The 26149-nt window shown below is 41.2% G+C and overlaps 1 protein-coding gene across 3 annotated transcripts; it reads left to right on the top strand.

Annotated features, from left to right (window-relative positions):
- Positions 1–1171: 1171 nt before the first annotated feature.
- waslb (WASP like actin nucleation promoting factor b) lies at positions 1172–25689 on the top strand. Of its 3 annotated transcripts, XM_061030243.1 has the most exons (11): positions 1174–1596; positions 9241–9375; positions 9580–9666; positions 11775–11871; positions 13986–14009; positions 17881–18055; positions 18967–19009; positions 21018–21171; positions 22214–22749; positions 22842–22950; positions 24431–25689. In XM_061030243.1, exons 1-11 carry the CDS (start codon positions 1492–1494, stop codon positions 24490–24492), a joined length of 1527 nt encoding a protein of 508 aa, XP_060886226.1. In that variant the 5' UTR covers positions 1174–1491; the 3' UTR covers positions 24493–25689. The 3 variants fall into 3 exon arrangements, with proteins under 3 accessions (XP_060886227.1, XP_060886226.1, XP_060886229.1); XM_061030244.1 differs by lacking the exon at positions 13986–14009 and having other exon boundaries at positions 1172–1596; XM_061030246.1 differs by lacking the exons at positions 1174–1596; positions 9241–9375; positions 9580–9666; positions 11775–11871; positions 13986–14009 and adding an exon at positions 14878–17022.
- Positions 25690–26149: the final 460 nt, after the last annotated feature.

Here is a 26149-nt window from a genome sequence, read left to right as displayed (position 1 = left end):
CTGCATGAATCTATGCAAATCAAAATCCCTTTATCCATCGGCTACTTCAAAACCATGGAAAGAGATTTAACTTTAAAAAGTCTGTTGCATCATTTGCATATAATATCATTTAAACGGACCCTTTCTGACTGTATAGTGGCACATATCTTACCTATAGAGCACCGCCAAATATCTTACATGATGTACTTTGCATGTCAAGGAATGGGTTATGTGCTTTTGTCTGATTGATGTGAAGTGTAACGTGATTATGGTCGATAGTAAAACCAGTTCTGCAGCAGGTTTTTCACAAAAATAATCTTTTTATATCATCTTATAGAACATCATCGTGCAAACAACAGCTCTGAATGGGCCTAATGGAGCATGTTGCAGGTGTTACAAACACCCTTAGGTCATTATTCAAATAAGTATGATTCATGGAGCCGCCCTTGTTATAAGAGACTAACAGAAGCTTCTCAATATTTTGTGTTATTGTCAAGTGCCATTTGAAGAGTAAAATGTCTGTTGTGACATGTTTCTAATTTGTGCTCTCAGTTAGTTGACAAGGACTCTGGAGAAACATTCAAATGTGCACTTCAAAACATTTGTCAGACCTGTCAGTCTTAAGCTTGAGGCTAGTTTAGTTACTGGAGCAAACTTAATTCTACTTTTCTACTTTAGTTTATTTCAATAAAATTAAAGAGATGTGTCTGTCATCTCTTTTTTTTTTTTTTTACCTAAAAAAGACTCAATTTATCATATTTTAAGGGAAATTGCAGTATATCTGATTCTATTATAATCACCTCTTCAGCCTTCAAGTGTTTTTTAAAGTGTACGCGTAGCTTGGCATTAATTTTCAGTTCAATAATCACTCTCAGAAGGAGCATTGTATGCTATTATCTTGGCAACTTGCACCTTATTTCTTATCTCCTCCCATTGTGCTGTGCTCTCGCTCACAACATTCCTGTCATAAAAGCCACGGGCGGACTGGACCAAACCATCTGCGTGGATAGTGTTATGATGACTGCCATTTCATTTATCAGAGTTTCTCTACCAGATTTAATCAAATTACATTTTCATTTCAAGTTGCCGATATAAAAACGTTGCATGATTGCAATGTCAAAATGATGGCTTGTTGATCAAGTGATGGGACACGGCTTGGAAACGTGTCTCCCCTCCCCAACTCCAAGATAGTGGACTCGTCCTGACACTGCCATATTGGATGGAACTGGCTCCGGGCTCTCTGGCGGTCGGACTTCCCAGGAAAGTTTTTGCCATTTTCCCTCTTCGCCCTCTCGCTGCAGTTTTGACCTTATTTTAAAGAGAGGCGGTCTTATTGCGGTCATAAACGGGGGTACATTTGTTGGCACCCCAGTTTCGAGGAACCCCGGGATAAACTGATCCGGTGTGAGGAGGTCGGAGGAAGGCCACGGATGACCAAGGGATTGTTTATGTATCTTTCTGGATCACATCAAACGAGTTACAGTCAGTGCATACTTTATACATTGACCAATTATGAGTGGACATCCGCCACAACGGCGGATAGCAAACAGCGGCTCCTTACTCCTGACACCGCAGGAAAATGAAGCCCTTTTCAACCACCTCGGCAGGAAATGCATCGTAAGTTTCTTCCCATCAAATAATTGCACGATAGCTACGAAACAGCTAATAAAGCTAACTTGAACTGTGTTTCCTGTCTGCAGATAAGGAGTGTAGGTATGAGGTGTTTGTGGCCTGTCAGCCTTTTTAATGTCGGTACTTCACATGTAACGTGTTGTGTAAGTGAAGACTTTGGAGAGGCCGGTTTGTTTTGACAGCACAAGCAGCACGGTGACCCGGTTCAGACGGTGACAGTTCGGTAAACGCCTTAAACTTAAAGACACACCTGAATCCTCCAGGAAACCTGAAGTTGCTCTCCCACATAGCGTAAACCTCACCGAGCCTAGCAACACCACAGTGGCTTTAACAGTCAGGGGTGGAGGTGGGAGGGGGGGGGGGCTGTTCAAGCCATTAGTGGAGAGCAGGGTAAAGCAATGATTTTTGTACTGGTATTATATAACATAGCTTGCTGAACCTAGGTTGTTTTCAGGAAGTGTGTCCACAGAGAAGAATGTGCCGAGCAGACTGTGTGTGTGTGTGTGTGTGTGTGTGTGTGTGTGTGTGTGTGTGTGTGTGTGTGTGTGTGTGTGTGTGTGTGTGTGTGTGTGTGTGTGTGTGTGTGTGTGTGTGTGTGTGTGTGTGTGTGTGTGTGTGTGTGTGTGTGTGTGTGTGTGTGTGTGTGTGTGTGTGTGTGTGTGTGTGTGTGTGTGTGTGTGTGTGTGTGTGCGCGCGCGTGTGTGTGAAGCTAAAAGTCCTCCCTAATGCAAGACATGCCAGTCATGCAGTCTGATCAGAAAGCAGCGCTGTCGTTTCACTATGATTGCAGACTAAATCTGTAGTGCAATGTCACGACTCAATATTGTGAGATAGTCAAGTCTTACGTAACACTTTAAGCATTCAGCTGACTCATTTTTTGTGTGTGTCCTACATGTGCAAGCCCCATGTAGGCTATCCAGCACATCTCAACTACATTTGAAGTTTTGCATCTGCAGCAACATTAGATACTCTAATATTTTCTCCGTATTTGCTTTCCCCTCTCTACAATCTTGCATGACAGGTTCCCATATTAGTTTACCCCCCCCCCCCTGGTATATCTGAATATTAATTAACTGCATAAACATTTTTAACATGTAACACTATCGAAAAGCTCTTTAGCAGCCAGAGATGCATTTATCTTTGTAATAATTTAAAAAAAATGTGTAGAGCACCTTTTTATAAAGAGGAAGGAGTTTAAGATGTTTTACTTCACATTGCAGGAGAAAACCCCAATAATGGTGAATTAAACCAAATGCAAAAAAAAAAAACAGGAATATATGCTGAGAGCAATCAATTTGTCAAATTTGCGAGTACAAAAGGATGCATTAATACATATGAAAGGATGCAAATTACAACAACAAAAAAAGGAAAGGTGACAGTTAAAGGCAATGTAAAGTAAATACAATTTTTTTCGCCATTTAACAATGGAGAGTTTGCATCATGTTTAGCGGTATAGTTTGGTGCTCAGTTAAAAAAAAAAGGCTGCGCTGCTGATTATCTTATTTGTAGTTTGTATAGAAAACTGGCTGCAGAGGAAATAGCTTTATACATCAATTCTGAAATGCACTTGGAGCCAGTGAAAGTGCGCTTACACTGTCATGTTCTTTCTGTTGTGTTTCAGCCCAAAGCCTACCAGCACAGACCTGAACTAATTGTGGTTATACAATGACTTGTTTTGGAAGAACACTGAAAATATCACGTGTAGTCGAGACTGTTTAAGATTATTATTGGCCGCTGTGTTAAAAGTGCAAAAGTCACTTGCACTCCTCTGGCTGTAAAATATTATTCTATTCTATTGTTGTCTACAAGGGGTGTGTTCGTTTGTTTGTTTGTTTGTTTGTGTGTCATGCTTAGTTTCCATCAGAAACTCTCGCTTTGAAAAAGTATTTTTTTCCTGACTATATGACTTAGGAGTTCGGAGATTGTGTCTTGTAAATGTCACCAAAGCTGGAAAACATGTTGCACAATCATCTGTTATCTGTCGCCTGTATCGGTAAGACACATAAAGTCAATTTATTATTAACTGGGTTGTGTTTTCTGGGTAGCATGATCAAGTTAGCTTTCGCACATGTGGGCCAAGCAGGCGACACAAACGTGTACAAATCTGCAATTTTCTCACATAGCGAAAACTGTCACATTGCCCGTTCAAAGGCTACTTCCTCATAGTGATCATAACTTCCTTTAATCGTTGTAGATGAAAGTTGATTGCTTGATTGATCTAAATATGTTATTGCCATGAGTCTGCCATGCTCCTGGTGTGAAAGGGTATACTTCCTGTCCCATGACACGGTATGACAAGCCAGAAATGTCTGGTGTGTCACATAGTAGGATGTCCCGCCTCTTCCGTTTTTTGTTTTTTCTTTCCACATGAGCACACAGGTTTCAGAGGCACACCTTCCTCCACCTATTGTATCCTGTTTGAGAAAACATCCAGTGACGACGTTCCTCTGGCATTCTGGCGATCATGTCAGTCAGCATGTGACCAGGAACATTCCTCACAGTCCTACGCTCTTGTGTGTGTCTACACGTATTTGCATTCAGGAAGAGTGTGAGAGGAAGCGACTAGAAGACACTGACATTGTGTGTCTCTCTGACCAATCTAATTAGGATGCCCACCAGTGATGTAGTGGCCCTTTCTTGCTTGTAGTCCTGGCAGTATAGACTGAGATTTTATGTCCAACAATGATGGAACAGGATTCCTTCGTCGGAGCGTCCTCCTATTGCTTTAATGACATGGAAAGAAAATTGGTCAGAAATTTTTTTAGAGGCTGTGTATTGCAAAAGAAAGCCCACATAATGAGGCAAGTGTTCAGAAATAATTAAGAATTTAAATGATTAGTTGTTCTGTTCTTTTTGTGATGAACTGTCTGCATCCAATATTTCCTATTTTAGAAGTCTGACATGAATATTATTTTTACAACAGAAATATGTGAAGAAATTGCATAATTATAAATGCATAAATCCATGGCGTGTTTGAGAATTCAATCTGCGTTCATGACATGGAGACATCCAGGTACATGCACAGTAGCCTCACTCATTGGTTTTACGCATTAGTATTCCTTCTGCTGTTTTCACCATCAGCAACACTGTCTGACTGGGCGAAAGGTGGAAGGAGTCCAATACACACTGCGTCTGTGTGAGAGATTGTGTGTGTGTGTGTGTGTGTGTGTACACAGACTGCCTGATCAGCAGTCCTATCCTACAGGAAGTCCCGTGGTCGGCCTCCTCTGGTGATTTGTGCTGGAGAAGTGGAACATGACTCCTCTTTTTTCTCCGCTTCACCCCTTTTTTTCCAATTTTGCCATCCTTTCTTTTTTTTTCATCGGAGCCGACCCCCTTTAAGTTCCCTGTTCGTATCACGCCCTCCTCGATCGTTCATACATTTCTCATGTTCACTCAGTCGCTCTGTAAGCATGTTTTGAACCCTCTTCTTGTAAATCTTTATTTACACATACAATCTTGTGATAATGCAAAGCTTAACTGCTTTATCCACTCATCTTTAATTTAAGAGGAATACATTTTGCAGTCCTTGAGCTTGACAGTTATTTTTCTTTATCAATAAGCAGAAAGACGTAGTTTGTTTTTAAGAACAATGGGAAAATCAACCCTTTCTAACGCCGGTACGTGAGAGCATTTTTTTTGTCGTGTTATGATGACGTAAAAGACAGAGCTCCGCTTCCTGCAGCCCTTTCGGCCTTGTCAGGAATAATCAGTGCTACACAGGCAGATGAAACCCCGAGGGCCTCAGAGCCTTGACCCTATTACAGTCAGTCGCTGCACAGATAAGCCAAATTCATATTATTCTTGTGATCCTCCTAGGTATGACTGATCCAAATCCAAACAATCAAGAGCTCTAATGCTGCCAAGGCACTGAGTGTTTGTATGAACGTGATTAAAAATCATCCTGGACAACATACAGTCATGCAGAGAGTGAAGCAGAATTGGAAGGAAAATATAAATTTTGCATGCTTGTTAAGCAAAAAAAAAAACCCAATCACAATTAAAGCAACCAAACAAAGAGCTAACTTGTTCCACAGCGTCATTCAAACCTCAAGGTTAGAAATGTGCTTCAAAACCACTGTGACAGGTAACAGGTGCTCTGCATGTGCTATTGTTCTATCATCTAAGGCTAGGTGCACAGTTTGGCATTATTTATGTAACCTTGCCACATACACCCATATGACTTCTCTGGCAACATTGCTATCTGCTACAATGGCACAAGCAGGAACATTTGGCAAGGAGGTGAGAGACTTTGACAAGGGCCAGATTGTTATGGCTGGATGAGAACATCTCTAAAACTGTTTTCAGTCAGCAGTGAGATTACCTACCAAGTTGTCAGAGCTAGGGCCCGACCGATATCGGATTAATGGGACTGATCCTGATAGTAATATTAAGGATGAAAAAATCAGATACCAGTACATTGGCCGTTACTTTCTGGCTTCTATCTTTTGATCAGTTGAGATTGGTGGATAATAGATGTACAAATGTATTGCCTTGATTCCTCCAATGCAGTTATCAAACACTTGTGGAATAGATAATGAAGACAACATGGTCACTCAACTGGAATGTATGCTATTGCTATTGGACTGGTAGTAAATCTTGTAATGTCGGTGCTTATCTGCTTTAAAAGTAGCCGGAACCCATAGTCATTTGATAAGCTAATACTGGCCGATATTATCTGCTGGCTGATTAATCGGTGGGCTGTAGTCAGAACACAGTGCATGGTAGTTTGTTGTGTAGCAGCAGACCTGTCAGGGTCCCAATGTTGACCCATGTCCACCACCGAAAGCGGCATCAAGCTGGTTTAGCTTCGTTGGCAGTGTCGTCCCCCAGCCTCTCCCGTCATTTCCTGTCTATCTCAAGCTTTCCTCTCAAATAAAGCCCAATAAACTATATTTGAGCACCTACAATGGGCATGTGCGCATCTGAACTGGACTACCAATGGAAGAAGGTTGCCTGGGGGTTCGAGGTTGTTGACTTTGCCTCAAAATTCCCAAGATCTCAAATCCAGTTGAGCATCTGTGGGATGTGTTAGCCATCTCGAAAACTTACGAGTCTTAAAGGATCAGCTGTTGTTAACATCTTGGTGCCAGATACCACAGCAAACCCTCAGAGGTCTAATGGAGGCCAAGGCTTGTCAGGTCAGGACTGTTTTGGCCCTGATCTGTCGAGAGGGGTGCCTGCCCGCCCCCAACAATATTAGGCATGTGGTCATGATGTCATGGATGATCGGTGTAGGCCAATACAACCAGCCTTTCAGCATCTTTATTATCCATACAGGGAGATGTGTGACTGTCTCTCTAGATGTCTCTGCTCGGGCCTTCTATTCAGTCTGAAGCGATGTCTCGACTCTAACGGCATTCTAAGGAATCAGAGAATTAGACCCAAATGTTTTCCTTTTAAGCAAGAGACGTTTTTGCTGTTTTGTACAAGTTTCCATTTTGGTTTCTGTGTACTGTTCCTTCACTCGGAGAGCTCCTTACTCTGAAGTACTGTTATACTCTAAGGAAATGTCAGCTATTTAATGTGATCACATTACGACACTAGACAGATCCCTTCATGTAAAAATACAGATGTACTAAAAACGTGTAGACCAGTTAAAACCAAAATGTATGTTAAAAAAAAAAAAAGTCTGTATTTAAAATACCCCTTGGCTGCCTCTGCATATTTGCTTAATTTAAACGTCACATTCAACAAAAACTAAATTACAAAGAGCAACATAAAGCCTTGGTGTGTTGTCTTGAAGTTTGCAATAATTAATGGAACAACTGAATGAAAAGGCCTCAAACATCAGCAGGCATTTCCCTTGTTTGATGCTCTTTGCTTTCATGTGTGCAGTAATGATGACTGTGAACTTGGACCCCTTGCGGAGAGAAAATCCCTGCAGCCCCCTGTAAAACCCTGCGGGAGTCTGATCTGCTCTTATGATCATGGATGTGTCAGTGTGTGTGTGCGCGCCACAGGTGTGCTGACTGGCAGCTTTTCTTTGCCTTTAAACGCACTTCAGAAACACTCCTAACTTCTTTAAAGTTGGGTTAAAAATAAACATCTTGAATTGTTTTAAATAGTATAAATGGGCTAAAATATTGGAATGCAGTATGGAAGATTTTCACGAGAGAGGTGCTTCAACAAATTTGACCCATTAAGCAAAGCTGTGTGTGTGTGTGTGTGTGTGTGTGTGTGTGTGTGTGTGTGTGTGTGTGTGTGTGTGTGTGTGTGTGTGTGTGTGTGTGTGTGTGTGTGTGTGTGTGTGTGTGTGTGTGTGTGTGTGTGTGTGTGTGTGTGTGTGTGTGTGTGTGTGTGTGTGTGTGTGTGTGTGTGTGTGTGTGTGTGTGTGTGTGTGTGTGTGTGTGTGTGTGTGTGTGTGTGTGTGTGTGTGTGTGTGTGTGTGTGTGTGTGTGTGTGTGTGTGTGTGTGTGTGTGTGTGTGTGTGTGTGTGTGTGTGTGTGTGTGTGTGTGTGTGTGTGTGTGTGTGTGTGTGTGTGTGTGTGTGTGTGTGTGTGTGTGATATGTAGAGATAGATGGATATATATTCTAATATATATACATGGAAAAGATGTATGTGTGTGTGTGCGCTCAGTCACACTATAGCATATTTGTAGTTTTAAAGATCCCTCACAGAGTTCAGACTTCTACCAGAGGACATCTGGCATCGCTCAAAACACATATTTTTATAATTGCATTTTTTTTTTTTTTTTTACACTACATGAATCAATCTAACCCATTGTTCTTACCACGCTAAGATCACTTGATGTCTCTGTCGTATATCTGAGCCGCTTGTCAGACACGTTGAGTTGATGTACTTTATTCTGACAACTGCAGGGCAGAACAATTTGACCCCCACGGCGTTCCTGTCACTCTTGTCAGTCAGTCTGTGGTTATGTCATAATACATTTAAGCAGCCCTTCAACACCTACATGAAAGGCGTTTAACAGCAGATGTGTATTAGCTTTTAATCAGTAGAGACAGGTATCGTAAGAAACTGGCATATGATTTGATGCTGCAGTAAAAGTATATGTTCTGTTGAGATGATAACATGTGCTCTTAAGCCTTTGCCTTGTTCGTTTTTGAAAGACAAGAAAGCATGATTTTGTTTTTACTGGTTTGTGGCTGTGTGCAGCATTGCATGCAAACCTTCTGGCCTTTTCGCTCCTCCAAAACCCATTTCACTATTTGGATCATCCTTAAAGATGGCTTCTCTTAATATCTGACTTTTGGATTTTAGGCCATAACACAGAGGAGGCAGAGAAGGAAGATCCATAGTGAATTCAAATTGGAAAGACCTCATGGTCACCTCCCATATCGAGGACTTTAATCTTTGCTGGTGTTCGTGCTGTTCTGTATTGTACTGTACTTACAGGCTGACTTATAGTTGAATGTCTTCAACATCACAGCTAACATCTGTTGAGATTTGCAACATGAACTTTATGGATTGAGATGGTTGATAAATTCTCAGGGACACTGAAGTGCACATAACTTTAATCAAGTCATCAGTTTTTGTGTTATAGGTATTAATCTGTTATTTGAACTACTTGCAAGATGCATTTATCTGGCTTCAAAAAACACACCACTTATGTGTTATCCATTTAGCAACACAGAATAAGTTTGGCGCTCCCTTTCTCCCTCCAGTCGCTGGCTTCAGCAGTGGTCCAGGTGTTTACAGCAGACAGGAACTCCAGCTGGAACAAGAGATGCTGTGGTGTGGCCTGTCTGGTCAAAGACAACCCCCTACGATCCTACTTCATCAGGGTCTTTGACATCAAGGTGAGGCAAACACAGCTCTGCACATTAATGATTACACCACTGGTTTTAATCTGTTACATTTGGGAGGTAATAGAACTCATCTCGATTCATGTCACAGTGAATACCATATACTGTTAAAGCTACTTTGTATTCATGTAAAACCTTTAGCATTAACCTGCCTTTTGTACTTTTTTGTACGGTTCTGTGCTTTCTTTCCTCCCACAGGACGGTAAGGTGACATTTGAACAGGAGCTCTACAACAACTTCAACATCTACCTCTCCAAACCGTACTTCATCACATTTCCTGGAGATGTGAGTTTCCCTCCTCTTCTTTCACTCATTGTCCTGCATTATTTCAGATGCCTGGTATTTAAAGTCCCTGCCCCGATTTATTCACAGGCCAAAATAGCCTTTATTATTATTAATGAGTGATAATGATTTAATTCTTTAATTTCTTGAATGCAGCTGGAGAGGAAAAATAGGGGGAAAACAGTTTCTTTCTCTGATGCAAATAAGCCCAGAGACACTTCAATTACTTATTACATGTAGTCATTGGAACATTGCACTGCTTCTCTCGAGTATCCTAATATTAGAATGAAATCCTAGCATTTCTATGAACAACATTTGACATGTTTTTAGGGCGCGGTCTCACTGGCCATCTGTACCGTGCCCAAGCACGCTTCAACGTTAAAGTACAGTTCGTTTTGGCCAGTGTGACCGCTCCGTAACATGCTCAGGCACGGTACACTTCCTTGGCTTTGGCACACTTCGGAGAGGTGTGCTTCAGCACGGTACACTTCATGCACGAGCACAAGCACGCGGGTACACAACGCTGACAGCCTTCATTATGGAGAAATCCAGAGTTTCATGGTTGTATCTGACTAAAATTACATAATATAAGCCACAAAGTAGCCGACATGTTCTCTGTGTTGTTCGCCGATGTGCGGGCGTCCGCGCATCTATTTTATTTTTAAATGTATTTATTGCTGTGTCTGATTAAAATTGCTTAAAAATAGCCGCAAAGTCAGTAAAGTACCTGTCATGTTCTCCGATGTGCGGCCGCAGACTCGCCTGTGGACTCGGTCGAGCGTATATTTTATTTTTTAATTTATTTATGTCTGATTAAAATGGCTTAAAATAAGCTGCAAAGTCAGTAAAGTAGCTGTCATGCTCTGTGTTTTTCTCTGATGTGCAGACACGGACTCGACTGCACGTCTCTTTTTTTCTCTCTCTCTCTCTCTCTCTCTCTCTCTCTCTCTCTCTCTCTCTCTCTCTCTCTCTCTCTCATCCGCCTGTTTGTAAACAGAGCACGCTTCATAATAAAATAAAGCGTGCATGTGTTGTATTACGACGTTATGTACAAGAGGTAATCGTGCTTTTAGGCACGGTTAGTCCTGGCCAGTATGACCGCGGGCCGTGCCGGCCAGCGTGGGTATGGCGCAGTGGGGGGGGGGGGCAATCGTGCTTGAGTACAGCACGGTACAGATGACCAGTGTGACCGCGCCCTTAAACACTCTTCTGTCATTGTGATGCAAATGTTTTGAACCTGTTTCACAAGCTGGAGCTCATCCAAACACAGCGCTCCTGTCTGCTATACTGTAAACACTTCACACAGCAAAACTAAATCTTGGGTCTTATCAAGTTTGAGCAGATTTGAATTCAGAAAGAGTTTGCAAGTCCTACTCTGCAGAAACTGCTGTGGCTCAGTTGGTAGAGTCGTCGCCGTCGCTCAACCGGAAGGTCGAGGGTTCGTTCCCAAGCTCCTGCAGCAACATGTCCAATGTGTCCTTGCTCCTGCTCCTTGTCAGCGGCATATGAATGCGTACGAATGGGATTAGTTTCTTCTGATGGTCTCATTACATAGCAACCACTGCCATCAGTGTGTGAATCTGTGTGCATGTGTAGGTGTGACATGCGGTGTAAAAGCGCTTTAAAGACTAGAAAAGCGCTTTACAAGCTCAAGTACATTTACCATTCTGGGGAAAATTCTGTACAACAAAACGGGTACACACAAGTCTTAGGTTACCATAGAGATAATTATCTTCTTTGACATTTTATTCCAGACATTATATTTAACTCTTTCTCAGTTTTGTCCTATCAAAGACATACTGATGTCTATTCCCGTTGTGAAAAACAACATTGTGTGTTGAAGTCCTAGCTTTCTGTGAAGTCTTAAGCCCTTGATATGACGAGATGTCTGTATTTATGGAGCAAACACCTGAGCTGGCGGCTCAGACTGCAGCAGACCGTGAGCTATGTGGGAAAGCTGACGGTGATGATCATGGTGGGGGGGGGAGGATAGGTTCAGCAATCCAATCAAGTTGGTTAAAAAGTTAGTTGGCACTTGAGAAATAGTTAAATTGACCTTACAAATGTTTGATCTCTTTTGTGTGTGTGTGTGTGTGTGTGTGTGTTCACAGACGTGCCAAGTGGGTCTCAACTTTGCCAACGAGGAGGAGTCGAAGCGTTTCCGCGTCCAAGTTCATGAGCTAATGGGCAGACGACAGAGGAAAACTGGTACCACCTTAATGCTGCTGCTGCTACTAACTAATATCAAATCTTACTTGCTCACTGAACTCACTGAAAAAATTGGCACGTTCAGCACATTTTTATCCTCATACTCAGTTAATTCTGCTTTTTAATATGATCGTCAGGCAAATTATTAAAGCACAAGGATGCAGAAAGTTTTTTGGTTTAAATGTGACCGTTTCAGTCTTTACTTTAGTCTGTGATGATCTTAAGTTGCAATATTTGGCTTGAAATGATCCCACTTGGTCTGACTGTAGGATTTAAAAAATCATACAAATGTTGTTACTTGACATTTCTTACAGTGCTGAACTAGTAAAAAAAAACTTTCTAAAAAAAGTCTTAAATGAGTTCAGAGGCCAAGACAGTTAACCTTACAGATTTCTTTTACTGTTTTTTTTTTTTTTTTGCCTTGGTCTGTTAACATAACCACCTGATATTCTTTTTCTTCTAATCAGCTGCTACCTCTTCCCTGTTGATACAACCTTTGATAACAATCCCCCGATATCAAACTGCACACCCATCATTACTGTGCTTGAATGAAACTCTAAATCAAATGACAGAACTCAACAGACAGATTCATCAATTCTACCTCTCCATTCATTAAATAACATTATCTTTTGTTTTGGTGCTGCAAGAAAACCTTTGAGTCATTGTCTCTTTAAGAGTCAAAGAGGTCACTCTGGATCCGTTTATTTTCCACAAAAAAATATGCTGACTGGCCCAAAGTGGGAGAGGGGGTGTAACAGTTTCATGTTGAAATCTGCAAAATGAATAATCAGCTGTGATATGACTCTTTGACTCATTATTTTGCCCTTCTGATCTTTTTCATTCAAATAATACATAAAGAGCAACAACAATTCAACTTTGACACTTCAACCCCTTTGAAGGCGACTTAACTATCTTTTGCCGTCTATCATCACTTCAATCTTTTTCAGCCAAATAAGCCATTCATATTCCTATTGTTTCTGCAAAACCTCAATATAGTGCACTCCAGTTCTTAACCTTTATCATCACATCCTTGATTAAGACCGTCCAGCTTCCTTCTTCCTCCTGCGGATCATTCCTTGAACCTCGTAATGGATCCTTTTTTCATCTTTTCCTCTTAATCCCTCTGTATCGGGGTCTTAATTTCATCTTCTCTGCTTCTTCTGTTGACCATCAGCCTTGGAAAACTCAAACATCCATATATGGGTGTGTGTGTGTGTGTGTGGTGTGTGGTGTGTGGTGTGTGGTGTGTGTGTGTGTGTGTGTGTTCCATTATTCGCTATAGTTTATTATTAATATTAAAGAGAAAAAATTCAGATACCGATATATTGGCCGATATCTTTCTTAGATCTATGTTCGATATGTAGAGATAGATGGATATATATTCTAATATATATACATGGAAAAGATATATAATGAAGACAAAGATGGTCACTCAACTGGAAAATAACTGGGCATGTATGTGAGTCTCGGCTGGACAGTCTGGAGAGTGATAATGCTTGTTGTAGTCCATGTAGCACCCTCTGCTGGTGATAGCCAGAAAAAGTGAAATACAAAGATACTCAAATGAAAAGCTATTTGACTGGTAATTAAATCAAGTAATATTGACAAATATCTGAGATCAAATTAGCTGATACTGATAGTCACTGGATATGCTAATAACTGCCGGGCTGGCTGATTAATCGGTCGGGCTCCAGAGCTTAGTATTTTGCACAATTTCATTTTTGTTAGAAATAGTACTAGCTGTTGTCTCTCTCTGTGTGTGTGTGTGTGTGTGTGTGTGTGTGTGTGTGTGTGTGTGTCTGTGTGCGTGTGTTTGTGTGTGTGTGTCTGTGTGTGTGTGTGTGTCTGTGTGTGTGTGTGTGTGTGTGTCTGTGTGTATGCACATGAGTCCTCTCCCAAACATGCTAACAGAACACTTTGCTTGGCAACTTTTTTCAACTTTCCATTAAGTGCAGCTCTCGCACAATCTCGCCGGGCCCATTCTGAAGAAGCCAATCACTTCTCTTCTCTTTGTACATCTTCCCTTTGACTTACTCACAACGATTCGCTTCTCACTAACACGAGCCACCGCTGAGCGCAAGGATTGTAATGATTTCATTTGTCTGTGTCCACAGAGAAGAGACGCGACCCTCCAAATGGTACGTTCTCCCCTGTTTCCTGTCAATAACTTCAGAAATATATAAAAGGGGGCGGTGTCAGAACAGAGACCGACGTGTGTCTGATGGCTTGGCAACTTCTCGTGCGTTTCAGTTTGTTATGTCAGATGGGTGGAGTAGAAGGATCATTCATATACTTGTGTAACTTGGCAACAACCTCAAGGCCACATTTCCCTTAAATTGTGGAAACTATTCAGCAAAGAAAAATATATTTTTTTATATTCTGTAAGGAACACTAAAGCCTGGCATCACAGAGATTGAAACCCAGCGGACTGATTACAAAAAAAATCTTAAATTGAACCTCTTATCAACTAAATCAACAACCGTCAAAAAACAGAAGCAGCTTCACATTTTTTCCCTTTAACATTCTCACTGAGCAAGTTTGGATCATAACAGATGTTAAAAAGTACGTCTTCAATCAAATCTTTATAGAGAAACAAAAACACATGACCCCCCCTGCGTGGTCTGTTGGATACTCTTTTGTTGAACTATACTGGAGGAGCTGCTCCTAGCTGTAATAACCAATTCTTAAAGGTGGTAAAACAGCCCTTAAAAGCCCCCCTCCCCCAACAAAAAAACAAATATAGGACTATTTATGGTTTAGGAAAACATATCACTTTCTCTATTCTCTATTTAAATCAACAGTTTTATTTTGGAAAAAAAACCCATTTTCATCAACATGCAAAAGTGACATTTTTATAATGCGCTTGTAAATACACTGTTAGCTGTATACTTACTAAATCATAATAAAACATATACTACAAAGTATAAAGAAGTAAGACCCAGCCTGTCTTTTCTGCCTCCTATCAACCCTCACACATATCACTGACAGGGCCACATCAAGCAATGAGTGCATACTCTGTCTAGGATATAGAGATTTTTTTTCTGTATAATTTTCTGTAAGTCAAAATGAATTGAATTGTGTATGATTGAGAAAGAAAGTCAAGCACATAAGCGCAGTACTTTAACATATTAACACAGAATAGCTCTGCCTTTCCTGCCGTGGAGTCTCAATCTGCAGAGATCATGACCTTCATTCAGTGTGGCCTGCTGATAAAACAGATGGGACACGTTTGTGAATATGCACACTTTTGTTTTGTGGACATACGGCATTAGGCACGCAGCCTACTTCTGCACAGGAGGGAGCCAATTTTGGGGCCGCACGACTTGACCCTGCTGGTGTGTTCGTGCTCGACATGCGCGCATGTGTGTTCATATCTTTACCACAAAAATGACACATTTACTCAATCGACTGATGCTCATGTTCGGAGCAGCTTAACAAAATTCTGCCCTTGGACGTTTTGCTTTGGATGACATGCTGTCAGATGCCTTATATGGGCATACATGATGTTCATTGAGCTATATGGTTACCCGTTTTGGACTTTTTTGCCTTTGTTTGAAGGCAGACTTTCAGATTTGTGAATCAAAGTGTGTATTCTTGGATGCAGCTTTCATCACCTGCTGGAAAGGAGATTTAAAGCAAAGTGTTCCATGTTCCTCGGCCAAATTCTGCTGCGATGCATGACTGTAAATACGAGTTTCTATCTTAGATTGGTCTTACATGGTTTGACTTTGAATGTAGTTAATCTTGCGTGTGATTTGGTTCAGCTCCAAAGGAGTCATACTTGTTCTTCCACAAGGATATATTCTTCTTCTTCCGCTGGTCTCATTCCCACTTCACATTATCATGTCACATTTTCATTACTCTCTCTAATCCTCAGTCTGACTTTTTCTCCCACTGCCCTTTCCAGCTCCCCTCTTCACCTCTTTTGTACTCCCCTCATCACTTTTCCTATCTGCCTTTCTTGCTTTCTCTCCCAAGCTGCAGCTTCATCATGTCGTAGAGACCCCTGAGATTAACGCGGGATTAGGCACGGATGGGGTTTTAATGGTTATGTAAAAATCCAGCTCTAAATCCAGAATGATTTGCTGGGATTAGATCCATTTGTGTGTTTTGCGGGCGAGGGGGGAGGAGCCAGGAGAGGAGGTGGGTGGAGGAACGATCACAGCGAACCAATCCGAGCATGTTGTTCTACGAGTGCACCCTGCTGAGGTGGAAAGTCGAACGGATAAAGAAAGAAACGATGGAAAATAGATAGGCGGACAGAAGCAGGGAAACTGGAATTTGGTGACAATTTCACGTAGAAGAAAGCTGTTACTGTGACGGAAGGAATGTAAGAGGAAGAGCAAATTTGGCCAGCGAAGTGTTGGCTGCTTCGTCTCCCTTCTGATGGCATTGTTGGACGCCTGCCTCGCAGCTCAGACAGTTTGTGGAGTGAGCTCCACCAGATGTCTGATGAGGATATTAAGTCAGTAAATACAGACTGTTGCGTCAAATCGGAGACAAGTGGGCTTTTTTTTTTTTCTCTCTGCTGTCCTTTTTTTTTTGGGTTGAGTTTTAGAAACTTTTTCCTTGAGAATCCTGGAATCTTCTAACAAAAGACAACAAGTTGAAGTTCTTTTGTGCTGCATCTGGTTAATGAAAATGAGAACCTCCTGGATGATCATAGCTTTGTGTCTTTGACTGAGAAAAAGCACCTCAGACCCGCGTGGCGTTTGATCCTCCCTGGTGTCTCCGTCTATGACCTTATTGCTCGTGCCAAAGCAGCCGCCACGATGATGTTCTGCACCACCTTCCTCTCCGCTCCCTCTGAGGAAATAAACTGCGAGGGCAGCGCAGGAGGGGGAGTAGGAGCAGCAGCTTCTGGAGGTGGAGGTTTGAGCCCGGGGAGCTGTCTGTCTTCTTTACACTGCCTGGTTCTCCCGCAGGACGAACTGTACCCGTCCCTGTCTGACCCCACCGCCCGCCTCTCCATCTGTCCCAAAGATCAGGCTCACGACCTGGTGGGCAAAATGCTCCTGGATGTGAGCATGAGCACCTGCAGGGAGAGTGACAGTGGATGTATTTGGGACAGGGTGAGGAGGAGACGCAGCCGGTCTGCCTCCCCTTCCCCAAGTAAAAGTCGGAAAAGTCCCTGTAGTGAGAGTGTTAAAGGTACAGTGTTGTTTTTGCAAAGTAAAGAAGCTTCAATGTGATGTTTTATGACATGTGAGTATGTCTGCGATCCCTGTGCACAGACCAATTGAATTTTGTCAGCAATCATGCACTTTGTCTTTTGTTTGGATTGTCCATTACCGCAGTTAAAACTGAAGAAAATGTTAATGTAAAATCCAGAGATCTTGTGGCATTGTGTCAATGTTTAAATCTGGTTCTTTGTTACATTTAGTTATTGCTGCCGATTGTTGCAAATCCTTACTGATATGTTAATGCAAACATAGCTCTCCCATGTCAATACCGTGAAAGAACATCTGTTTGCAGAGCTAACAGTGATGACGATTGATTCTGAGCTCGGGTTACAATGTTGTGTTTTGTATCCAGTGTCAGTCACAACCTGTTTTGTCATTCACTGCGAGTGGGAGCAGCAGTGATGAGATGATGCTGTAATCCCAGATGTTCTAAGCCCCTTTCACACCCACAAACCCCCCCCCCCCACAAAAAATGTGTCAACCCTCTCCAAACAGAGTCTGTAATAGCCATTAAATGGAGGATTATATAATTAGAGGACCACCGCTGGCCTTAAAAAGCCCCAGTCTTGGATTTCAACTGGAACTCTGGGCCAATGTTATTCATTTTTTTAAATGTTGAACTGCTATCAAACCTGCTTTCATAGTTTTGGCACACATATCATTTTAGCCTACTTTATGTTCAAAAAATGTCGTCCTATTCCTTTAAATTGAATGAAAATCCTCTTACATAAGTTTAGTATCTTTGTATCAATCATACCTCTTTGTGATACACCGGCTGTCTTACGTAAACTCATGTTGTTGTGTCCATCTTTTTTTTTTTTTAAAGGCCCGACGTTGCCCATGGCCACAGTCGACATCAAAAACCCAGAGATGCAGCGTTACCATAACAACTCTCAGGTGAACAACATTGTGCACTCCTCCTTCCCCAAAAGGGAGAAAAAGGCTAAAGGGAAGAAGAAGAAGCTGACCAAGGCAGACATCGGCACGCCCAGCAACTTCCAGTGAGTCACCACTGGCATGACCAAGATTATACATTATATATATATATATATATATGTATATACTTGTTACATGTCATTCTAATCACCAAATTAGCATGTGACCTCTCTGGAAAAAAAAATCTATTTTGTTGCATATTGCATATATAAAAAGAAATCAATGATACAGTCAATCAGACATTTACTGATGTTCACTTATTGCATGCTTCTCATGTTTTATGCTTAATATGTTAGAGTTGTCATGGTAGCAGAATTTAGACTTAGACAACTTTATTTATGCCAGAGGGCATTTCGGTTCCACAGAATTTTAAACTTTGATTCAAAAACTAATAAAAACAAAGAATATTGATCAGTCTTTTGATTATATCATGACAACAAAAAATCAATTTGAGGCACCCAAAATTGAAAGTGACTTAAATGACCAATCTGTGCACTGACTATGCTGGTACCGAAATTAAATTAATAAAAAGAAGCTTTGACACAGTTCAAACTAATCAGCTTAATTATGAGCTTCAATTCAGAACAAGACAAAAGCGCTGGATAAACATTTGTCTGTTTGATTCTACAAGGTAACAACAACGACACTGTCTTTGGAGTTTATTGCTTTCAGGTTTCCTATGTGACATAGTGACCCACACTCCTACTATATACTGATCCTGTAGGCTAATTAATGTGATTGATTATGCAGGACAATCTGTGCAGTGAATAGTTAGTGGCAGCTCTCATAATCTTTTATGAGATGCTGCAGGCCGTGTAATGGTGTCCAGAGTTTAAAATACAAAATAAATCTGCTTTTAGGAGATATTTAAAATGTTTTTCTTAAGCTTTATCCTCCATTTGTCTTTTCTTAATATGATCTCATGTCCTCTCTCTCTCTCTCTCTCTCTCTCTCTCTCTCTCTCTCTCTCTCTCAGGCACATTGGACATGTAGGCTGGGATCCAAACACAGGCTTTGATGTAAGTGCACTAAAAAGAACATTAATGTGCATGCTGGTGTTGTACTTGTCTCTGCACATGTTGGGAGTATGACCTCTAAAGGTTCTTAAATCTTGCCCCATAGTTTATCTGTTAAACAGCCACACAGCCCTCTCCCAGACCGATTTTTCACATTTTTAATACGATGTATTAAGCCGAGCTGCGTGGCCAAGTCATCAGAAGAGTTACACAAGAAGATTTTGGAAGGGAAAGAGAATCAACCTGCATCTGCATAATCCATGGACTCGTTCCCAAAAAAAAAAGCGTGGTCAGTAATCACGCTGGAGGATGAGTATGAGATCACACAGGTCAGAGGGCTTACTCAGTCAGAAAATGACAAAGATAAAAAAAAAAAAACAGGTGATTCAGTTTCAGAAGTCAATGCTTTCAAAGACTTAGATCGATTTGAATAGTGTGACGTCAGCTGAACAAATCTTTCTCAGCTCTTGAATCCTCAGGCTTTAAAGTAGAGTGCAGATGAGGGGATATCAAATGAGCAAAGGATAACTTTAAGTCTTAACAGTCTTTAAAAGTATCTTGCTTTTTCTATCTTCACATCATGGAGACTTTAGCTTAAGTAGTTCATAGAGGAGCAACCTTTTTAAAGTCATAATCCATTCCCATAAGCAGTCCAAAAATTCTTAAGTTCTGATACACGGCAACTGAAGCAACTTAAATTCATGATGGTTACAAAAAAACAATAGTTGTTTTGGAAGGGAATAAATACACAATTAAGCTTACAGTAAGAGAAACATTGAACTGTGTTATGTGTGGCTTTACTTCTCGTCTCTCTTTCTGAGGCAGGTACAATTAAATCTGTAAAATATGATGATAAAATCCCTAAATTTTAACTTAAATTCCAACTTGGGTTACTGAGAATTTTTTTAACCTGACGTTGCAGCCGCACACCACCAGGTGGCAGCATAATACCTCACATTGTTGTCTAATTTTGTACCGTTTTTTTACTGGGATACTACAAGACTCTCAAAACACAAGAATGTAACATCACAAGTGATATCATTTCTATCATCACATCCTCCCTGAAGGACCAGTTGAAACACTTTCTTATATTTCTAACCATCCAATGTCAAACATGGCCACCCCGGTCTTTCAGATGTGACTTTCTTTTAATCCAGATTCCATTTATTTGTCATTTTTCTCATGTATCTGCATACATAAAAAATATGAAATGCTGTTCTCCCGGCCCCAAGCAGTGTGACGGAAAGAAAAACATATAGACACATTCACATGCATAAAAATCTACTAAGGAAGAAAGTCAGTTCTAAAAGTACGTTAAAGCAGTTTTCCAAATATGAGAAAGCACAGCTCGAGACATGCCAGCCAAATAATGTGTTACTGAGCTCAAAGTTCATAAATACAGCTGTTAAACCAGTGACATCACATCATAGACGTTAACATATTGGGCATGGAATTATGCATGTGCCGGAGTGCAGGGATTTAAATTTACTTTTTTGATCGCCAGCCAACATGGCTAGTAGATTTTTAAAGTTACCAGCCAACCAGATTTTCTACCAGCCAAATTTTCCCAATCTGGCAACACTGACTTGTCGCATCATTGCTGCAGCCTGCCGATTCAAACTGACGCAGTGATATTTGCTTTATTCATCACCAGAAAAAAATGGCTAGTAACTCTACAATGTTACCCTCCAAAGTAAATTTTTACCCACAATTGGCCGGTTGGTGGGTGTTAATTTAAAGCCCTGCAGGAGTTTGCTTGTATTTTAGCAGATGAGGCCATATAACGCCGCTCTGTTACAGTATGAAGCTGATGGTGTTTTAAATTAGGGAAACTGTATGAACACTGCAAATATGCTTTGTTATACGGCTGCAGTCAACTTTCAGTCTTTTTAGTGTCACTGCATCCTTTAATCATCCAATAAATCAGAGTAAGGATGTTTTACTTCTGTGGTTATATCCGTCTTCCATGGCTCATATTGATGTCTTATCTTCCTCCGTGTTCTTTCTCCAGTTGAACAATTTGGACCCAGAGCTGAAGAACTTGTTCGACATGTGCGGCATCTCTGAGGCTCAGCTGAAGGACAAAGAGACCTCCAAGGTCATCTACGACTTCATTGAGAAGAAAGGAGGTGTAGAAGCTGTCAAAAATGAGCTCCGGAGACAAGGTAGGAACAAATAGGGAAATTAAAAAGATACATTGCAAAGAAACAGACCAGTAAATCTAACTCTACTGGTTTCAGTGTAGAGTTCTGGCATCATGTTTTTCCATGAGACTGTGTCATTAAATAAGACAATCTAACCAGTGTGGTGGTTCTGTCCCCAGGTCCGCCCAGATGGAGCGGTAGGTTTATTTTGATGCATGACCTGCTGTGACAGCTCATGACTGTGCATGTCGAGTTGGACTGTAATCTGATCAAATGATAAAGAGTGCGGAACTTGCAGTTTCTGAACTGAAGTGTTTGCTGTGTTTCTACTTGAGTCGTATGATGTGTCCCTTCACTCTGAGGCGGTATGACTCCTTCTTGAGCAATTCAAATCTTTACATTTCTACATGACACATCCTTCCTCTGGTAATGATGTCATTTGGAAAAAAAAATAAAAAAATGATGTTCCAATTTCGTGCTCTAGCTCTTGTCCAACATGTTGCCAAATCTATGCATATACTCTGCTAAAAGGCTGCCCCCAGTGGCTTCATTATGTAACTGCATGGTTCATTCATACGCGCAAGAATCAAGAAATGGAATGCATTTTCATATGCAGTGAAACCTACATAAACTTAACATGCATTTTTCAACTCTAATGTTTTTTTTCCCCCCCTGCTTAACTTCCCTCTAAGCCAAACTTCCTTTTCTGATCCAGTAGATCCAGTGGATCCTATTGTATCTATTTTGCACTTGCAGTTATTCTTCAATGACCGCAGAAGCATCCCTCAAGTTTTCATTACAATATGGCCTTTAGACCAATTACAAGAAAACTGACCCTATTCACATTCACAAATGCAGCCCTCAGTTGTTTTTTTAACATAACTACAACGTGCATTAAAACAGGCAGTGATTCTAAAATGTAGCTTCATAGAGAGAGATGATTTGACATCCACTTCTTCCAGCTGTCCCTTTAAATCTTGATGTTCCTCAAGACCTCAGTGTGAACGATCCAGGATGATGATCGCAACTTTTTAACTTTTTCTTCACGTTTTCTCCTTTTCAGCTCCTCCACCCCCTCCATCCAGAGGCGGCCCTCCTCCCCCACCACCACACCACGGCTCAGCCCCACCTCCTCCTCCTCCTCCTCCAGCCCGGGGGAGAGGCGCCCCTCCACCTCCGCCACCCTCAAGAGCGCCCATCTCGGCGCCCCCTCCTCCCCCTCCGTCCCGACCCGGCATGTCGGCTCCGCCGCCTCCCCCGCCCAGCCGCGGCTCCCTCCCGCCTCCCCCTCCGCCGGCACATGCTTCGATTCCTGCGGCGCCTCCCCCTCCGCCGCCTCCCCCCTCATTTTCGATGTCATCCGGTGGAGGTGCCCCGCCTCCTCCCCCTCCTCCGCCACCGCCTCCTGGCCCTCCACCTCCGGCTCCTCCAACAGAGTCTAACGGAGGAGAGAGTGGCGGGCCCGGGAAGAATGCGCTGCTAAGCCAGATCAGAGAGGGTACCCAACTGAAGAAGGTGGAGCAGAAGGAGAGGCCGGTGTCCAGCATTGGCAGAGACGCACTTCTGGACCAAATCCGACTAGGAATCCAACTGAAACCTGTCAGTACTGACACATCCTCTCTTTGAATAGACTGTTTCCATCTCTAGCTTGTGTTTTTTAAACTTAACTGCTCATTGTGTTTCATTTACAGAGGGGTGAAAACCCAGACTCAGCCCCTGCCACCCCTGCCCCATCGGCAGGCATCGTTGGCGCTCTGATGGAGGTGATGCAGAAAAGGAGCAAGGCTATTCACTCCTCAGGTACATAAAAAGACAGAAACAATCCCCACCTGTTAACTAGCTTGTCATATCATTATTCATTCCTGTTCGTGTAACTGGTATTATTTCCCCGGGCCTCTTCAACCTTCAAAGAGTTCATTGACACCAGACGCAGCACTCAGACTGTGTGTCATTACCTTAACGTCAGATGACACACAGTCAGCAAGAAATACAACAACTTTCCCTCCTTCCTCCTTTGTCTTTCTCGACCTTGTGATTCATTTTCTTCCACTTTTAGTCTCTGGAAAAAGGATGTTCTTTCAGAAAGTTATTTTCAGTCTTTCCTGAAACCAAAACTTCTGAGATCCCGATTGACTGGGATTTTAATCTTTAATATCCTTTAAATGTGTTTGATTTCCTCAAAAATGTTAATTTCCTAATTTCAGTTTAAACTACATCTCTTTCTTTCTTTGACAGCTTGTGGATTTATGCCTTCTTTTTCTTATTTGCTGCCTTTGTAAAGCCATTGTGACTATGAGAAGTGCACTCTATGTTGAGGTTATTATTGATGAAGAAGTCCTTTAAATAGATACAAAGAATTAACAAACTGAAGGTATACTCTTGAACAGACACGATACATTTGAAGGTAGCGCTGACTTTGCTTCAAACACTGATTCTCCATTTCATCTCGCAGTGTCTGCATTTAGTGTGAAGGTATCAGCTGGTGGTTACACGTGACAACAATCACAGATGTATCGTCAGTAACGTAACAGTTGTTATGTTTTCTGTGGCTGCAAACTAAGCCAAACAGAGCGCATCGGTCCAAACTCTAAAGATGCAGTCGCTAAACGCACACGCCCCCTTTTGGGGTTTGGTCTCAGCACGAGCTGCAGCTGCTGACAGTGCACACACACACACACACACACACACACACACACACACACACACACACACAAACGCTCAATGAACTGTGTGTGTGTGTGACGTGTTCAACATAGTACACTGAAGATTGTTTCTGTGCATCCCTGCAAACTTTATTGATTAGCTGTTGTTTTTTTCTTTCTTTGAGTTGACATCCCTGATTAGAGAGATCAACTTCAACAAACTACTGATGTTGAAATTATGCAGCTTTTTATATTATATATTATTAAAACTCACATTTTAAAAAGAGCTTCCAAATGAAAAGTGAGTCCAGCTTTATCTGACTGATTATTTGTATTGGTATTGTAGCATATGTGTACAGCCCAGAGTAGTGAATAAAGCTGAGGATGTGATACATTATTAAGAGTAGTGAAGATGCATTTTGATGTGTAGTGCTGCGCAGTTCGAGTCGTGGCTCACTGAGGAGAAGAGCCGAAAAAAGATTTGAAACCGAATCCGAAAATATTTGTGATCCATTGCACCCTTCATTTTAAGGCATTCATGCTACTTCTATAAGTCAATGTCACTTTAACTCTGTTGTTTTTCTGCGTAATCGTCCAGCTGTTTCAGTCGCTCTCATGTTTCCTCTTTTCTTTCACAGACGAGGATGATGAGGATGATGAGGATGAAGACTTTGAGGACGATGATGAATGGGAGGACTAGCTATATTTCCTAGCTCCCTTACCTCAACCCCCGGGATGATCATGACACTAAAACCGTTCATGTCTTTTTAAAAAAGAAATCTTTAATTTCACTCGTAGAAATGTAAATGTTCTATCAAGTTGCTGTATATTTTTGTTGCCTTTATGCTTTTTTTTTTTTTTTTTTATTATTAATCTGTGCAATACCTCATTTAATCTGTAAATGTTTGTCATTCTCATATCTTAGGTTGTTGTTTCTCAGTCCTCGTCATGTCTGTCTCCGTCAGCTCCATCTTCTGTCTCTTTATAGCAATATTTCACATATCTGGTTTAAACTTTTGTTGGGATTTATCCATCTCTCTATGCATCTCTTCCTCCTCCCACGTCCCCCAAACTTTTTCACCTCCATCTGTCACTCGGACATCGTTCCTATATGTGCCGCCTCCTATCAGCCCATCACACATTTTTCCCTCGCTGTCACTCTCCCATGTTCCCACTTCCAAGATTAACATGTGCAATTTAACATCAAGCTGTTTCTTAAACCGTAGAGTTGAATGTTTTCTTATTTTCTTTTGGTCAGTCGTCGAAGGAGAAGGCTTACTAAATAAGTTGCCATGAATCCTTCATCAATCATGTGTCATCATTGTTTGTCAGGAGAAGAAAAAGAACTATTTTCATACCCTATTGCTCTGTAGTTTATTTTTACGTATTAAATGATCCTAGCTTAGAACTCATATTTTCTTAAAACAAAGAGAAAAAAAAATGGAAAAGGCTCTTTTTGGAAATGTTAGCTTCATTTGCTGTCGACTGTAAATTAGCTCCAGATTTTGAGTCTTGTTATATTTTTGCACAGAAAGAGGAGACTCGCTGCATGGATACAGGACATTTTGGGGTCTGTATTATAATGACATATACATTTTACGCTTTAAATAAGGAGAAAAACACTTGGTTAGTCAGCATATTAAGCCGCTTTATCCTTTAATCCATAACACTACGTACAGTACACACATGGAGGTAGCCCACTGATGGCTATCTGTTTGGCATTTTAGTTCTTTATTTAGTCACTGTCACACTACAGATTCAGTTGAAAATTGTATTTTTCCTTTTCTGTCTTTCTTTTTTTTTTCTACAGTAGCAAACATTAATGAATGCCTGTTTGTTGGAACCAGGTCATTGATCATGTAAAGCTTAAGGAATAAAGATATTTTAGTTTTACCCACCTGATGCTTATAATGGGTCCTTATCCTGAGTTACTGAACAGAGACAGCTGGGCAGGCTCTCCTGTTGTAGATACTAAGTGCTGCTACGAGATCCAAGGTGTCTTTAAGACCAGGGTCAAAGGTTTCTTCTGCTGAATAAATCATGAGGTGTACAATATAATTTGCTTACTGAAACAAACAACGGTTAATTATTCCCTATAAAAAAAAAAACAATTGTCAAATGTAGACATGTGCTTAAACCAAACTAACTAAATTTCCCTATAATTATATCTGTATATTAACTTAAAGGTGGATTTTTACTCTATTTTAAACAATGCTTCAAATGCTAAGTTTTTACTTTATTTCTACAAAATTCATTTAATTGTTTTAAAAAATTCAAGAACAAAGAGACAACTAATGGCGGCGTTTGAGGCCTGTTAGCATTGAATTAGCAGTTTAGCAGGTCAAAACCATGTTCAA

This window comes from Labrus mixtus, chromosome 22 (assembly GCF_963584025.1).
Source record: "Labrus mixtus chromosome 22, fLabMix1.1, whole genome shotgun sequence".
Classification (NCBI taxonomy): Eukaryota; Metazoa; Chordata; class Actinopteri; order Labriformes; family Labridae; genus Labrus; species Labrus mixtus.
Note: the sequence above shows the minus strand (reverse complement) of the source record. Positions and strands in the feature narration are given on the sequence as shown.

What these genes read in the sequence shown, in the direction of transcription:
- waslb (XM_061030243.1), top strand. Translation starts at nt 1,492, where the DNA reads ATGAGTGGACATCCGCCACAACGGCGGATAGCAAACAGCGGCTCCTTA. An exon ending in GGCACGCCCAGCAACTTCCA is followed by an intron (nt 18,056 to 18,966) that starts GTGAGTCACCAC and finishes TCTCTCTCTCAG; the next exon opens with GCACATTGGACATGTAGGCT. An exon ending in CAAGGCTATTCACTCCTCAG is followed by an intron (nt 22,951 to 24,430) that starts GTACATAAAAAG and finishes TTTCTTTCACAG; the next exon opens with ACGAGGATGATGAGGATGAT.